This window comes from Python bivittatus, unplaced genomic scaffold (genome assembly GCF_059951505.1).
Source record: "Python bivittatus isolate LINGU-HERP-01145 unplaced genomic scaffold, Pbiv_v1 ctg000750_np1212, whole genome shotgun sequence".
NCBI lineage: Eukaryota > Metazoa > Chordata > Lepidosauria > Squamata > Pythonidae > Python > Python bivittatus.
The window spans coordinates 20,955-39,542 of record NW_028277102.1 but is presented as its reverse complement, the minus strand read 5'-3'; the positions used below and the strand labels follow the sequence as shown (position 1 = coordinate 39,542).

General features: G+C 39.8%; 1 protein-coding gene across 1 annotated transcript; it reads right to left on the bottom strand.

Moving 5' to 3' along the window:
- Positions 1-478: 478 nt before the first annotated feature.
- LOC148214095 (vomeronasal type-2 receptor 26-like) lies at positions 479-18,234 on the bottom strand. Its single transcript, XM_088128569.1, has 5 exons — positions 17,956-18,234; positions 17,343-17,636; positions 14,777-15,007; positions 1,813-1,936; positions 479-1,386 (listed from the first exon to the last, which is right to left on the bottom strand). Exons 1-5 carry the CDS (start codon positions 18,232-18,234, stop codon positions 479-481), a joined length of 1,836 nt encoding a protein of 611 aa, XP_087984695.1.
- Positions 18,235-18,588: the final 354 nt, after the last annotated feature.

Here is an 18,588-nt window from a genome sequence, read left to right as displayed (position 1 = left end):
CCTGCTGCTCATTCAATGTTTTATCTTCAATCCTTATTGGAATCACTTCAAATAGAAAGTTGAGACTGGGTAAAAATATTCAGTTTACTGTTTTTCTTCTTCCAATCTAGGACTGATGTTTTCCATCTTAAGATTTTTGCCATTGTATTTTCCCGAAACTATGAATAATTATTCTTGAATAAATCTTTATTAAATTTTGTTAAGAAAATACCCAGGTAGTGAATCAGTTTGACAGTCATATTAAAGCCTACATTTTATAGCAAATATTGCTTTTCCTCTTCAGATAAATTCCATGTAATCCACGAAGTGTTTTTCTTGTTAGTCTGATATCTTGATATAGAACCATGTTGCTGTATTTATTCCATTACTGACTAAACAAAATACTTTGAATTTGAGAACACGTATAAAGGACTTTAATTCTAAATGATATTATGTTAAATTACCAGTAAACTATAGGGGAAAAAAATAGATTCCAAAATTAAGAGGTCTCATCAGTTTTCCTCATCAGATGCTCCTTTGAGTTCAGGTGAGGTTTCAGGATAATGATGTAGCATTTGGGGATAAAGATGCAGCCCAGTAAGCCCAGGCTGGAGGCCAGGATGGAGAAGATCTGCACAGCCACCATGTATTTCCCTTTAGTGCTCAGGTAGGTGGGGACAAAGGACACCCAAACGCTGCAGAAAACCAACATGCTGAAGGTGATCCACTTGGCTTCATTGAAGCTCCCTGGCAGCTTTCGGGCTAGAAAAGCCACCAAGAAGTAGATGGCAACCAGAAAGCCCATGTAGCTGAGGGCAGTGTAGAACATGGTGACTGAGCCTTCGTTACATTGCAGGATCTGTCCTGGTTGGGAATGCAGATTGGCATCTGGGAATGGGGGAGAGATTCCTAGCCAAATAAAGCAGATGCCAACCTGAACTCCAGAGCAGGAAAAGACGATGGAGTTGGCCAGACCCTTCCCCAGCCATTTCCTCATTGAGCTGCCTGGCTTTGTGGCCAGAAACGCCACCACTACCATGACAGTCTTGGCCAGCAAGGAAGAGACAGCAACTGAGAAAACAGCACTGAAAGCAGTTTGTCGAAGAAGGCAGGTCACTTTCTTGGGACAACCGATGAATAGAAATGAAGATAAAAAAGAAAGCTGGAGGGCAATCAGGAGAATGTAGGTGAGATCCCGGTTGTTGGCTTTGACTATGGGAGTTTCTCGGTACTTGATGAAAGTTCCTAGAACACAGCCAGTGATTAGAAACAGAAAAAAGGCAACGAGAGACAGGATAAGACCCAATGTTTCTTGATAGGACAGGAAGCTTATAACTTTGGGGACACATTGATCTCGCTTCTTATTGGAATGCTGGTCATCAGGACACTTTTCACAATGGGCTGCATCTGAAAAACAGAAATCATTGCTGTCTAACTCATGAATTGGGTGGCATTGACACTTCAGCATCTCCTGATCAAAGGACCACAAATGCGTCAGCAGAGTGGAGGTAGAACATTGAGGATTTACTCTGGGTTCCTTCCTTGTCACCCTGATGGCTCTTGATCTAAAAGACTGCTAACCCCAGATCACATTTTCTGCTTTTCTTCCCAGCAGAGGCAGATGGATCGTGTGCTTTAGGTCTCTTTTTGCTGGTAGTTAGTTAGGGGCTAGGTTTTGCTTATTCCTCTAATGTACTGTATGTCCTGTAAGTAAATCTCCTTTCTGTTATAAGACTTGTGTCACTAATCCCAATAGAAAGGAGACAATCACTGTCAGGGGGACCCCACATTTGTACTTGGGTGGTGCTTCTAATTTGCTCTTGAGCCACCTACCTTCTTGTGTGGAGACTGTTCCTTCCATACATGGAGAACAGTCGTAGCAGCAAATTGGGGCTCCTTCTCTGGTGAGCTTGGTGTATCCTGGGAGACAACTTTCAGTACACTTGGAAAAAGGCACCTTCTAAATGTAAATAAAATGGAGCAAAATATCTGAATTAGGGGGATAACATATCCGAATGGAAATGAGTTACCGTATGGAATGATGAACTGTGCTGAACCATGTTTTGTTATAATCATGGTATTTTGAATGTGACAAATCTGTTTTACACACTGTGCAATGTGATGAACCATCTTCATATGTCATAATAATTCCCCCAGAGCATTTAACAGAATCCAACCACATCTCACAATGGCTTAATGAATAAGCTCCACCACTGAGTTGGGGTTATCTTCCAGGGATCCTTGGCTCTTTCTAAGAGCGGGATTTACAATGAGCAGAAGGAGAGGTTGCCTTGAAACTGGTTCTTGACAGGAAGAACTGTTTGAAGACCTTCCAAGACTTTAAGATTCTTAACTCAAAGTCGTAAAGACTTTCTCCTTGCCAAATATCTTATTTTGCATGCTAATTGTACTCAGTCCACGAAATTCAAGTATACGCTTTCCAAAAGATATGCAAGAGATGCAGATGGAAGGAGTTAGGCAGGTAACATCACAAGAAGCTGAGGAAGATACCACTACATTAGGTGACACAGGTACAGAGTTTCAAAATTTATAAAATAAAAATGGAGTTTAAATGCTTAACATGGAGTATTAATGGGGCAAATGGCCCCCAGAAAAGGAAGAAGATATTTCATTATTTGAAGAAACTAAAGTTGGATGTAATTTGTTTACAAGAAACACATATAACAAGGAAAGATAAATATCTGATTTATAAAAAATTTTGAGAGGAATTCAGCTGCTTTAAGCAAAAAAAAAAAAAAAAAAGTTCTTTTGTATATAAATCCACAATTGCAACCATAAATGATATTATCTATGATCAAGCAGAGACTGATGAAAGTCAGGTTCTTTCATGGGAGCTCTATGTCCCAAATGAAAACAAAGCTACATTTTTAATGGATGTATGGGAAAACTAATGGAGTTGTCATATAAAATGGGCAATTTGAATGGAGTACAAAGGATAAGTTTGTAAAACAAGCATAGTCAAACTTGGAATGTTAACAACTTGTAGTGGGAGGCATATATATTACAGTACACTTATTACCTGTTCAACTCAACAAGTGAGGTCTAGGATATAGCTTATGTTGTTTATACTAACTAGGTACAGTGGTACCTTGGGTTACGATCTTAATCCGTTCCGTGACTCTGGTCGCAGCCCGATTCAGTCGCAACCCGAAGGAAATTTCCCCATAAGGTTCAGTGTAATTACCATTAATCCGTTCCGGCGTCCGCGGACCACGCGTCAGGGGTGGAAAAACGGCCATGGACCATGCGGCAGGGCGGAAAAACGGCCGCAGACCACGCGGCAGGGGCGGAAAAATGGCCACGGACCATGTGGAACGGGTGGAAAATGGCCGCGGACCACGTGGCACGGGCGGAAAAATGGCCGCGGATCACGTGGAACGGGCGGAAAAATGGCCGCGGACCACGTGGAACGGGCGGAAAATGGCCGCGGACCACGTGTCATGGCGGAAAATGGCCGCGGATCCAGTTTGTAACCCGAGGTAAATTTTTGCGGCCAGAGCTGGTCACAACCCGAAAAGTTCGTTAGCAGAGGCGTTCATAACCTGAGGTACCACTGTACTATGTATGGATTAAAAATATATTAAATGTAAAGTATAAAACTTAAAAGTCTACATTGTGACTATGCTATATGTAAAAATAAGCATAGGCAAAATTATAAAAAGTTTTCTAAGTATACAAGCCATTATAGAGGATAGCCTTTCTCAGCTTTTGGTCTCTTGGTGAGGCGGATCTTCATTGCTGCTGCACAGAATCTTGCTACCTGCTCTGTTACTGTAAGATATATATGCTTCCTGCTACAAGTTGTTAACATTCCAAGTTTGACTATGCTTGTTTTATAAACTTATGCTTTGTACTGGTCTATGACTGTAATAAAGAGTGATTGATTGATTGATTGATTGATTGATTGATTGAATGGAGTAGTCTGTCCAAAACAAGATAGAATATCTGTAAAAGAAACTAAAATAATGCAAGACAAAATTCCAAAAATCCTTTTTGAAACGAGGGATAATTTTGAATTGATTTGGTAACATAAGAATGGTGATTCTAAAGAATATGCCTATTTTTCGAAACATGTAGACCTTTTTCAAGAATAGACATGCTTTGGATTTCTAAACACTTGGACACATAAGTTCATAGAGTGGAGATAGTGCCAAATACTTTTTCTGACCATAATCCAGTGACCCATTTAAGAAGCAAGTTAGAATTTATAGATGGAGATTAAATGAAATACTACTACATAATGAATCTATAGTGGAGGAATGTAAAAGGAATCTGAAAGAACTTCTTGAGAATAACCTCAATAAGGCCACCAATATAAAGACAAAGCCTTCACGCCAGGAGTATTTATATATTTATACATTTATACATTTATACATTTATACATAAACAAATGGGGGGGGGGGACAAGACAAGAAAAGATGCAAAAGATTAATGGATGTAAAGATAAAAGAAGATGAATTAAAGAGATCTCTGGGGAGAAAAATAATTTCACAGCAAATTAAACTTCTACAGCATCAACGCTCTATCCTAATAGTGAGAGAGATGGAAATAAAATGAACTTTGCTAAACAGAAGAATTTTGAGTTAGCAAATAAGCAGGGAAATGGCTAGCTTACTGAGTGAGAAAGGAGATGGAAAAGAAAAGAAAGTTACAAAATGAGAAGACTATAGTGATTGATAATGTAAACATGAAAAGAATACTTCATCAATATTACACAAAGTAAAATAAGAGAGAAGAAATTCAGTGGTGAGGGCAGATGAATATTTAAAGAACAGAATTTACCAAAGATAACAGACACCCAAAGACCATTGATGAATGGAGCAATAACAATAAGGGAAATTTGTGAAGCTCTAAAGAAGATGAAGAAAGGTAAAATCCCTGGTCCAGATGGACTATCAGCCTATAAAGGTGAGCTTTTACTACCTTTGCAAAAAATGATGAATTTCATTTTAGATAACAGACAGATCCCGGACAGTTTGACAGGGGCAAATATAGCAGGATGAGATTCGATTTACCAAAAAACTATACACCAATTTCATTACTGAACAATGATTTTAAAATATTCATGACAATTTTTTTCTGAAAGGCTGAAAAACATTTTACAAGATTTACAATGTGGTTTTTTACCTAAGAGACAATTAAGAGACAATATGAGAAATGTTCTTAATATATTAGTGTACTTGGAGCAACATAATGAAAAACAAGCTGCTTCGATGTTCCTTGGTGAACAGAAAGCTTTTGACAATTTAAATTGGACTTTTCTGTTTAAAATTTTGGAAGATATGGACTTTGGAGAGAACTTTATTACATGGGTGAAGTTAATACATTCTTCACAAATGGCACAAATAATTGTGAATGGGGAACTGACTAAGCCCAGTAAAATGCAAAAAGGAACATGACACGGATGCGTTGACAAAGAATATGAAGATGGAAGACCAAAATGAACTTTCTGTAAAAACTGGGTTTCAGATTAAGAAAAAAGTGAAATATTTGGGGATCACTATAACTAGCATGAATTGTATGTTATTTTAAAATAATTATGCTAAAGTGTGGAATGAAATTAAGAAAGATTTGTTAAGATGGGAACAGTTATAAATATCAATGTTGGGAAGAATTTCTGTGATAAAAATGAATGGGTTCCCTAGAATGTTGTTCTTATTTCAGGCATTACCTGTCTTAAGAACTGATGCACCATTTAAACATGGCAAAAAGTCACATCCTGATTTATATGGCAAGGGAAGAAATCAAGGGTTAAATATAAGATTCTCCAAGATGCAAAGGAAGGAGGAGGACTGGGATTACCTGATTTTAAATTGTATTTTGCTCCCTGCTGTTTGGTTTGTATGAAGGAATGGCTGTTGTGAAGAAACAAGAGCCTTTTAGAATTAGAAGATCACAGTCTGAGGTTTGGCTGGCATGGTGATCTATGGTACGATAAAGTTAAATGTAGATTTTAAAAATCATTATATTAGGAACGCCATATTACGAATATGGAATAGATAGAACCCCAGGCTATGCCCAAATATACTTTTATTGACCTCAGTATAAGAAGCATTTTACAGAAAAGAAACAGCAGGTAAAGAAAAATGGTTAACATATAAAGATTTCCTAGCATGGGAAAACAGAGAGCTTAGAATATGTGATTGGTAAAATGTATAAACGTCTGCTGAGATTTGAAGCAGAAGAAGATAGTTAAATAATGTATGATAAAATGGGCCAAGAACATTAGCTATAATGTTCAGATGGGTCAGTTGCAGAGAAGGTAGTTAAAAGGTTTGAAATTCACCTTGTTTTACAATTTAAAAGAGAACTTTTATAAAATGATGTACCATTGATATATGATACCATAAAAATTGTCTAAGTTGTATAAACTTTTAATCCCGGTTGGGAATGTGAAAAACATGAAAGAACATTTTATTGTGCATGGTGGACTTGTGAAAAAGTAAAAACATGTTGGATTCAAATTCATATGGTGATGCAGAGAGTTTAAAAAATAAATATTGAGTTGAAACCAGAATTTTTCTTATTAGGATTTATAGACAATCAACTAGAAAAGGCTCATGGATGATTGGTTTTATATATGATTACTGCAGCAAGGTTATTATATGCCCAAAGATGGAAGAATACCCATATTGGAGAAATGGACTGTGAAGGTGGCAGAGCTTGTGGAAATGGCTAAATTGTTTTGTTTGATTAATGATGGAGCAGTACCGTATTAAGACGCCCCCATGTACAAGACGCCCCCCACTTTTCTAGCCCAAAATTTAAAAATCAGTATTTTAAAGATAGTGCAGAACACATTTTTATTTAGTAATTAGTTAACATTTACCTGATACACTCGGTGGGAGGAGGTCCAAACCGTCTCTCTGCAGCTCTATTTCCAGGCTCTTTTGCATAACTGATTACATTCAAGCACGAGTGAAACTGCTGATAGCTTGTCTCTGCAAACAGCCTTCCTCTAATTGGTTTGTTCAGCATTAGCTGACGTCAGTTACATCAGGCTCGTGATTGGAGGAAGTCTGTTTGGGAGACAAGCTATTTCACTCGTGATTGGAGGCTAGCAATAGGAAGAAGCCTCTCTGCAGAAACAAAGTTTGGCAGTTTTGCAACCGCGATTCTCGGCTGACTTCCTTGAATAAGACGCCCTTCAGTTTTTAGGGTAAGGATTTTAGAAAAAAGTATCGTCTTATAGTCGGAAAAATACGGTAATTATTTTTATAAAAGACTGGAAATCTTTGATGGACTTTTTGCTGAATGGACAAAAATGAGAGGAGGAGCAAGATGGGAAAGAGTGCACACACCTTGTCTGCATGCTCTTAAAATCTTTATTTATTTTACCTTGCCTTTATTTTTATATTCTAGAATTCTTTTTTAGTAAAGACAGTAGGACACACTGTACCAGGGAACACTTTTAAATACTTTGTGGAACACGAAAGAGAACAGGGAAAAGAAAGAAGCGATATAGGATGAATTCGAGAAGAACCATCACTTCAAAGCAACTGAAAATTGCCGACTATTTAGCTACAAAGAACGACGCACCAGTAAATTAATAATAACAGTGATGGTAGAAACTTTACTCATATGAATTGACAGGGTGCCTTGGAGTGGGATTTGCAAACCGAGATTGAACAACTGTTAGATCTCTCTGCCTCTCTTCAAGAAGATCACAAAAATGCTTTCACAACACGCTCCTCTCCTAAGGCTCCGACAACTTGATTTCCCATTAGGGAGGGACAGGTCAAGAATCTCACGAACAAGAGTGCCAACGACTTTATATCTAGACAATGTCTTTTAACAGCACAGACTGTACTCTCTACCTTTGACTTTCTAACACCAATAGACAACTACTTGGATTCTTTAAAAAAGTCTTTGGGGGCTTTTACTCAGAAACAGTTAGACAAACTGTCTGTGCTTATGGAGGAACAAACTAACACTAGGAGAGAGCAGCCTGCGTTCAATAGCAAAAAACACTCAAACTCCAACTGTAACACCAGTAGGAGAGAGGACTGTCCATTACTGTGTGATGAGAAGAGGGAGAGGGGAATTGGGAATCCTTGAATCTTTCAAACAAACCAGGTTGTCCTACATACAGTATATATCTTAATAGAGCTAACAGGGGTCTTTGGGATACAAAAAGAGCTATCCTTAAGTCAACTCCTCCACTGCCAACCCCATCTGATAGACTTACAGGCAACAGAATGGCTACCCACTGAAAGGGGAAGTAAAAGAGTCTTGCTGACATTCAAATGTTCTACAATCCCTGATATGCCACTTAAAATGAAACCTTTTCTTGGTACGTTTCAAATATTCCCACTACGTGCATTTTAGGATAATAAAATGTGCTCACTTTTTCACCCAATTATGCAGGTGGAAGGCCTACTTCTAGGCTCTAGGAATGATAAGCTGCCCACCGCAGATAACCTTGAGAGTTTGACCTTGACAAAAAGCAACTCAGAGAATCACCTAAAGTCATGTGGTGATGGAAAGGTTTCTGAGGAAGCTTTAGAAGCACAGCTGATCCATTCTTTTGCTGCACTTCCAAATAGCGAGCAAGATGAACTATTGAGAAAACTAAGGAATTTACAACAGACACTGTTACCAACATATATAGCAGTAGAACCTCTGATTGAATTAGTGACAATATCTCCTACAAGGGGTTGCAACAACAGTAATAACAATCTGCAGACATCTGTGATACATTTTGATCCAACTGAGGATTTTCAACAGAGGAGCAACCAGAAGGAAGATGACCTGGCAATTCTAACAGATGGTGATGGATTGAACCTGCAGCACCCAGTCAATGACTCTATCTCCTCTGACGTAAGACTTGGTTCATCCTTCAGAAGAAAATTCTCAACACTTCAGATGAACCCATTGCCATGAACTGTCTGGCAACCTCTATGCCAGCAAACTCAACCAAATATTGGAGACAGCCAGATCCCCAGGTGCACTGAACTTATGATGGATGACCCCAACACCACTGCATTGGAGTGTCAGGTGAAGACTCACATGGACACCAGACAAAATGCTACAACAAAGGGAAGTCAACATGGCAAAGAACTACGTAGTCCTGGTAAGCTGCTTCACTATGTAGAATCACCAAGAAAAATTCAAATCGCTAATCAGTGTGTATACCTGAATACCTCAGGTTCCCTTGAGCTCATATTTGCAGATGAATGACTGAACAAGATGCATTACAACCTACCCCCAGTTAGTCTCTCTTCTTACTCACCTGTAGATATGATTAATGATACAACTATTTGCATATTAACTTGGCATCTAGCAGGATGGAAGAATAAACTATGTGATTTACCTGAATTTCTGTCAAATTTTGGCCTGATTGCATACAAGAGACCTGGTTAACACCTGGAGATGAACAGATTTCAATACCTGGCTTTAAGTCCTGGGTCACCCGGCATGGAAAGTAAAAGAGAAAAGCTGGGCGACAGGGGATTTGGCCATATTGATCAAAGAAGAACTAGGATGGAAGGACACAGAAATGATCATAGGTGCCTCTTCAACTTTTTGCCCAGCTGTTAAATTCCAATATAAGGTCTCTATGATTGTGTTGCTAAACATTTATATACCCCCGCAAATGTCTACATATTATTCCCTTCATATATGGGCAAACTTGGTAAAATTAATCTCAAAAATTCCTGAAACAGTCATCATTGTTTTGGGAGATTTTAATGCAAGGCTAGGACCCTCTATACAAGATCATATTAGTTATATGAACATTCTCAAAGAATTTCACACCCCATTCCCTTTATGGTCTTTTAGGAACCAGAGAAGAAACGCTGCTGATACACAGTTGTAAAACCTGGAATGCAAGTGTAACCTGCAAATTCTGGGGGGCAAGTTTTGTTTACCCCTTTACTTACCACCAAGAGAAATCAAGTAGCACATTAGATTATATATGTGTTTCAAATAGCAATGTGTCTCTTTTCTCAGACATCCAAGTTTATGTAAAGGTGGACAGCAACCACCAACCAGTTGCTGTAAAATTTTATGGGTCTTCAGACCTCAGACCCCATACTGCAAATGATAGATGGGTTTCACTCTATCTAGAGGTCCATCAGGATAGAAGAATAACATGGGCCAGAGTGAATGCCATGGTACTGACTAAATATATGAATTCTGATCAAGCCCTGACTCTGGTAGACACAGTTACCTCACCCTGCACAGATGTCAACTCTGTACTTATAGCCTATAAAATCCTAAGTGCAGGACTAAGAAAAAATTTAACTGAAAAGGCCCTCCCCAGAAAGTCTCAGATAAAAGGCCCTCATTGGTTTGACTCAGAATGCCATTCCCTGAGAAAAAGTTGAAGGCTATCTAGGCATCGAACGCAGAACCATCCATCAAATAGCAACTATGTTGCCTTGCTAGTACTTAGACAAGAGTATAAGAAAACTATCAAGTGTAAGAAGTCTGTTCATTTATCCTCTCTCTGGTTAAATTTAGAATTAGCAGCCAAAAATCCAAACCCAGTCTTTTTTTAGCATACGATTGCAGGAATATTGTCATGGATAGCATGAACGGAGAAGATTCTGGAATGGAACTTCAAGGTTGTCGGGAAGGGGGAGAGACATTCTGGGGCAAGCACCTCCTCAGCCCACAGCAAGAGTGTGGGAAGACGAAGAGGATGAGGCTGGCCCCTCCTAGAGTCTCACAGGTTATAGCCACTAGTTGCTTTAGCATAGGTTGAGTCTGGCGAGATTTTGTCTATTAGATGCGAGCTAATAGAGGAACTGAACTGTACTGGATTGCCTCGCTGCTGTTCTTGGGCTGAACCTGACAAACATTGTGGGACTGTAGGTTCTCCCTGGACATTCCTATACCTGCCTTTATGTGGGAGGAATATTACAGCCAATTATTTGCTGCCTCAAGTTGCAGTGGTTTAGAGGACTCACAAAGAGATATACAAAATGCCTATAGTCCCTCCCCACCCCGGCTTCCGGTGACTGAATGGGAGACTAGAGGACTTATTCAATCTTTGAAGGCCAATCAGACTCCTGGAGAAGATCTCCTACCCCCTGAATTATTCAAATGTCATATTAATTGGTGGGTTCCCTTTATTTACTCATTTAAACAATTCCTGCCAACTTCCAGCTGGCTGGGAGCTCTCTATTGTGGTCCCCATTTACAGAAAGGGTGACAAGGGTGATCCCTCAAATGATAGACCAGTTAGTCTAATTGATGTTGTAGCAAAATTGTATGCCAAATATCTTTTATACAAGATTGAGGACTGGGTAACTGAAAGGACTTGCTCCCTGAAGAACAAACTGAATTTAGATCTGGTTGCTCCACTATTGATAACTGTTTTATCTTATGCCATCTAATAGAAAAATATACAGCCACAGGGGGGTGACTGTTTACAACTGTTATAGATCTCAGCAGAGCATTTGATTCAATCAATAGGGACCTTCTTTGGAAGAAACTTACAGACCTGAGCATGGATCCCAGACTCCTCTTTTTAATTAAGGCAATATATGCTAACGCAGGGTATGCACAAGCGCTCATAGTTCCCTAACAGGGATACCAACAAGGGATCAGACAAGGATGTATACTGGCTCCCATTTTATTTAACCTGTATATTAATGATATCCCGAAGCCCCTTCATTCAATCGATATGCATATGCCTACAGTTAAAAATGAACATGCAAATATTCTGCCTTACCCAGATGACATGGTATTGATGTCATACACCCAGATAAGGATGAGAGGACTGCTGTGCAAGTTTAGTTTATACTGTGCACTCAACTACCTGAACATCAATGAGTCTAAGACCAAGTAGTTGTTTGTTTTCAGGAATAGGCGGACTAGGGATAACTGGAGCCTGGATAGGGAACATACAGATCAGGTTAAGTCCTATTTATACCTAGGACTTGTTTTTACAGAAACAGGCTCCTGGCTTCCACACTTTAAGAGGAGTTCTTTAAGGCCTACAGCCTGTGCCAAAGCCATAAGGAAGCTCACTGTCCACAGCTATCCAGGTTCTCTAATTCCAGTCCCAAATCCCTAACAGCAAAATAGTCCCAATGATTACATATGGCGCAGAACTATGGGGATATATAAAAGTCCCCTTATTGGAACAGATACAGTCCACTTTCTTGAAATGCATCTTGGGGGTGGACAAAACTACTCCATCTCTAGCAGTAAGGACAGAGTTGGGTATGCCCCCTATACAAAGCCATTTAGTAATTAAAGTATTCAACTATTGGCTGAAGATCTTATCTACGGACCCAGACAAATTACCCAAACCTTGTTTTGAAGAGCAATTGTATAACATGCCTTCTTGCACTTGGGTTGTCCAATTCTCAAATGCCATATCACAATATGGATTCTTCATCCAATTCCCAGTCCAATCAGACCTGAAGGCCGAGAAAAGTTTCAGACAGAGGGTCATGGATGTGGCTGCCAAGAGGATATTGCATCCCTTAAACTTGTTAAGTCCTTGAAGTAGCTGACTGAGCACAAATCAGCTTCCCAGCTCGAAAAGTATCTATCTATCTATCTATCTATCTATCTATCTATCTATCTATCTATCTATCTATCTATCTATCTATCTATCTATCTATCTATCTATCTATCTATCTATCTATCTATCTATCTATCTATCTATCTATCTATCTATCTATCTATCTATCTATCATATTTATATAGCCACCCATCTCACATAAAGTGACTTACATGCTCCAACATCTTAGAAGACCTTTTTCAAGAGTTTGTTTTGAACAACTAGACTCCATGGTGAGATATGGGAAGTTTCATAGAGTTCCATTTGAAGAAAGATTGTGTATCTATGGTGCACCAGCTGTTGAAGACATTGCACATATCCTCTTTGACTGCAAACTATATTCAACAGAAAGAACTGCTTACTTAGATTCCTACTTAAAAACTAAAAAACACTGGTCTATCCAGGAGAAATTGTCTTACTTTTTGCAAGGGTTACACCTGCATTTCACTACGAAGACTGCACTCTTCATATTAAAGGTGATTTTGAACAGCACAGAATATTTAGATCATATTGGGGTTAACTGCAGGGTGATGACTTACTATAAATATGTTCTAGTGTGTGTGTGTGTGTGTGTGTAACCTGTATCCTTGTATTGGGTTTATACTTCTGATATGGTCACCTGAGTAAATAATGAAGTTTCTGTTCTGTTCAGATAAAAATGAATCGGTGATTTTAGGAATTATTGATTAAAAAGGTTTGTTTATGAGAAGAAGGAAACCATGATATGGAATTTGGAAGGATGGAAATGGCAATTTCTATGTTTGCAACTGCTGCAAAGAAGATTGGAAGTCACTTCTTTAATATCTTTCTTTTCCTCTTTCTTTTTCTTTTCCTATTCTTCACTTTTTCTTTTTTCTTTCATATTTTTTCCTTTTTTCTATTTTTCCTTTTATGTTTCCATCATTTTTTAATCTTATGTAAATTTTTATTTTAATAAAAATTATCAAAAGAAAAGGAAAGAAAAGAAAAGAAAAGAAAAGGCAAGATCGAGTGTAGACTGCAAGTATCATCAGTTTCAGTTTGAATGGCCAGAAATAATGAGGTATAGGCAATGTAGACCAAAGCTGTAGAAGGCAGTGGGAGTAGCCTTGAAGGACAGGTGGAAGAGCCACTACCAAGACAACGTTCAGATAAAAGAGGGCTGAGTCCGTGGCAGGACTGTAATGTATGCAAATGTCTCAGACAAGACCTCCCTAATTCTCAAAAATATAAAGTGAAGGAAGGGAGAAGCACATTCAGACTTGCAAGATTTTGTTACTATAGCTTTACAATAATGTAGTATTCACCTACATCACATTGGATCCCAGTCTGATCTCCCATGAAGGGCTCACAAATACAGGAGAAGCAGAAGGTTGCTTCCTTTTATCCTTGCAATTCCTTGGAAAGCACCTACCATAACTTCTCCTTGAGTCTCTGCCTTCTTTCAACATGTAGGTCTGAAATCTCGATTTCCTACTAGCCCAAACTCAAAACCCTTCCAGCATAAAAGAGCTTTGCTGCCTGCTTAGTTTCCTTACATGATACAAACAGCAGTGGGCTGCCCAAGAAAAAGGTTTCTCATCCTGCCCCACAACACTGCCAGGTTTCCCACAGTGAACAGTAGGTCTTTTGAGGTCAAGCAGAAATATCAGCATCTCCTTCAAGCTGCCCTTTTTCCATCAATCAGAGTCGCAAGGCTGATAATCTGAAAACTCAGAGGGTTATACAGGAGCAGAAAAATGATAAATCCCAAAAACAAGCAGACTCAGCTACCTGGTGAAATGATGTCGGCCATATGACGGCACTCTCATCGATGGAGAATTTGACTTCCGAAGAGGCCTCTGCTACTATAGCTTTACAATAAAGTAATACTGACCCATGTGACATTGGATTCCTAGTCTGATCTCCCTTCAAGGCACACAAATGCAGTACAAGCATAAGGTTGCTTCTCCTTCTCCTTGCAATTCCTTAGAAAACACCTATCATAACCTCTCCTTGAGTCTCTGCCTTCTTCTAACATACAGGTCTGAAATCTCAACTCCAAGCGGCAATGGGCTACCCAAGAACAAGGCTTCCCATCCTGCCCCACATCACTGCCAGGATTCCCTCTATAAACAGTAGGTCTTTGGAAGTCCAGGAGAAACAGCAGCATCTCCTTCAAGCTGCCCTTTTACCAACACAGACCTTCGATCAGAGTTGCGAGGCTGATAATCTGAAATCTCAGAGGGTTATACAGGAGCAGAAAGGTAATAAAACCCACAAACAAGCAGACTCAGCTACCTGGTGAAATGATGTCGGCCATATGATGGCACTCTCATCGATGGAGAATTTGACTTCCAAAGAGGCCTCTCTTTCTGTAGTCCCAATTTTCACTCCAGCAGCAGACTTGTTGGGAAATACTGCCCAGTCCATGATATCAAAATCAGCAACAGGATCTCCATTCTCATCCAAATAGACATCATCCACTGAAAGATTGTAAAGCTGGAAGTTTCTTAGAAAAGGATGAAGCTAGAAAGACATGGAGAATCACACCCGTACCTTATATGTTCTTATTTGATCCCTAAGTCCAAATGGGGTACTGCAGCTCAGTTTCTCTTTCTCCAATGTTTAGAAGAAGTCTAGTTAAGGATTTACTCTCAATGTCCTTTCTGTCTATTGAAAGATCTCTGGTCTGCTCTGTTTTGGGCTTCAGGTTTGCATAAATGTCGTTCTGTGTTTTCAGATTAGGATCTCATGGTACTGTATATAGGAGGCAAACCTGGAAGGTGAGGTTGACTAGTGTTACAGAAAGCCCCTGAAAGGGCCAAGAAGTCTTGGGGATTTGGAAATGTGTGTGAAAGTTCTTTTCTGGGCCTTTCTTCACTTGCACCTAACCATGTGAGAAACCAGCCTCAGCAATATCCTTTTTATGCCTTGTCCCCACCACGTTGCCTTCATCTCATCTGCAACACTTGAGTGAGAAACCTCAGGCCAACTTCAACTGCACCCAATATAAGTTGTGGTTTTTGTGAGTGAGAGGTGCAGAATGTGAAGGGTAATTGAGGTGGCCAGCAAGGGCGGGATATTAACCATTTCAGGCTGAAGTGGAGATGCTCCCTGGTCACTGGTCAGCAGTTGCCAATCTGCTGTTGTCTGTCCCAAGAGTTGGACACAGCAGCCATGGAGGATGGTCCAACAGAGCTGCACAACAGTGGTGGCCACATCTACATGTCCCTCTAATGTGGAATGGACTATGCCCTTCTAGTATGGTCAATCATGCTTTGACAATTTATGATATCAAAAAGGGAGGAATAATTGGACACATTAAAAATGGGCAGGACTTCAAATATCCAGTTTGGAAGGGGAGACCCATCCTAAGGAACTCTTCTGTTCTGATCTTGGTGTTTGTTTGAATATAGCTAAGACCTGGATGCAGAAGAAGGTCCTCACGAGAAGACTAGAGATGACAGATAGTCCTGAAGCCAGACCTGCCCCATTCCTGCTGCTGTGCTATGATTGGAGCATGCACATTCCATTGACTGGAGATGCCCTGAAAGTGGAAGGCATCAAAACCAGAGAGATTGCTTCCTTTCTCAGATGCTGGGGATGCAGAAACACAACAGGCCATTTGCAAGTCCACAAAAATGAAGGCAATGGAGGCAGCAAATGTCATGACAGTATATTATATTATGGTCTTTCTGGGCTCTGCAACTTCATACCTCATCACTTTATGAAACCAACAGATGGTGATGGGAAGGGTTGGGAGAAACGTTTGGGCTACAAATTCTAAGATTTGACTTTGGAAGGAGAAAGAGCCAGGAAATTATCTTGATATCAGTTCCTAAGTGAGAGGACCAATAGAGAAGAAAAGGTTGCTGCACAATGATTAGGAAGCTGCAGTGTAAAGCAAGTCAACTGACCTGGGTGTTCCCTGAAGACACTGGGAAGGACACAGACTTCACATCCTCTTAAGGAGGCAGGAGAAGAAGTGAGAAAAAATTCCCTGGTCCAGAGGCTAAATCAGGCAATGCTGGATGATTAAGAAAATGGATGGTTTCTGTAACATTCTGGTGCTGATTTATTCTGCAAATGGGGAAAGAGCCTTTCTCTTATAACTTTGTTCTCCCAGCTTCCCAAACCGGCACAACTACTAACTTTGGAAGATCTAGCAACAGAATTGCTCTCTTCTTCTTTCTCTCCAAGCTTCCACATTTGGCCAGAACAAACACTCCAACTTGGGCAATTGCTGTGAGGAATATCCCACCCCATTTTCAACCTTACCCATTTCTAACAAATACTAAGGAATTTAAAGGTGATCATTAGCAGAAATTCAGAAAAAAAAAATTAAGTGCCACAGCTGTACCACCTGCGGTATGAGAAGGTCTCCAACCCTGCTTCTCCTCCGACTCAGGTGGGAGGAATAGGCAGCATTCAGGACTCTGGCCACAGTCTGGACTGAAGTAGAAATACTGGAGCCATCCTCAGACAGGATTCTTGCAACCACATCACGAGGTGGCATTTCCCAGTTCTCTGTTTCTGTGCATCTTTTCCAGACTTTCTTAGATAAAACAGGGGGTGAAGAGGAACACTGAAATGCTGTCTTCCCAAACTTCTCACAAACAGAGAAATAGGAATTAAAATCATAATTTTGTGTCCTTTTGTTTGCCAGAGTTAAGAAAGATAACAAAAGATGCTTATGATGGAGATCAATCATTCTATAAAAAAATCTTACAGATATGTCTGGCAAAGTTGTCGCAATCCACACTTTCTCCCCAAATGCTCTTTTAGCTATTTGAATTCGTATTATTAGTGCTGCCAATATTAATGCGGCCTGAAAGTCCAACTGACAAACAATAATTTTTACATCATTGTTGCTAAAATGTAAACGGAAGTCCTTCTTTTTCTCTTTATCTAGTGCTGGGAGGCTTTCTGAGTAGGCAACACAAACCCCTTTCTTGACGGCCACAAGCTCAAAGTTTCTTCTGAACTTTTCTCCACTTTCATTGTCTGGAGAAGTGAGGCCAATCCACGTCCATCGGAAATGCAGGAGCAGCTTGACAATTGCCAAGTGAGGAGGCTCTTGTTTTGGACTCATCCGGTAGAAAAAAGGGAAATGCTGTTTTTGCTCAGGAATGTGGCTGATGACCCCATAATTGATCTACAATGAAAGAGAAAAGATGAGTAATTGTCTTACTTTTAGGGACAAAAATCAGACGCTTTTTCTCCACTGCAGAGAGAAAAAGATGCCTGCTAGGTGTACATTTCTTGCTGTAGCTTAAATGGAGAAAAATCCTCTTACATTAATGTTTCCACCCCTTTTCCTCCTTTAGACTTCTGTTGAGGTTTCCTTTGGAGGTGGTTGGAAAAAGGGGGGGAATGTCTGCTTTGTCAATCATTTCCTTTGAGGGAAGTCAAGTGACTGCAGTGATTCTCCTGAAACTTTACAAACTGGAACTAGCTTCAACATCCATTCATACCTGTGGGATTTTGTAGATGCCCAACATGGTTGAAATGTGAATGAAGAGCTCAGAATCTGTCCCTTCAAGCACCAACAGATTTTTGGGTCTCCCAAATCTGTAGTTTGGGACATTCTCCTGCCTGGTAGAAAGCATGTCTATCATGGCCTCGTGTGTTATTCTTGCACTGAAGAAGTTCTCATAGATGTTATAGCCCAGGGTGATGTTGGGTAAGAGCCTTGGACTCTGGTTGATCTCATGAATGGCAAAGAAGAAGGGCAGGATATGGGAGAAGCTCATACCATTTACACTGGAAGAAAAGATATACTGACTTCATCTTCACTTTGGATTTTCATCTTCATCTCATAAAGTCATGTCATGTTTCCTGTTAGGGGCATTTATAACATATCAGGTGGATTTCTGTCCTATGACTATGTGAAGAACCATAGTCCAGAATCTGAAATCCAGAGTCTGAAATCAGAGGAATAATGAGGGGATGGGTCAGCCTAAAACATGTAAACTAATCTGGTTGACCTCATGAAGGGCAAAGAAGTTGAACCAGAACCTCACGGTCACAACATTGCAATGCAGAAAATCGTCAGGCACTCATTGCTCAATCAAAACATAGCAAATTCCTCTGCTATTTATTTCCAT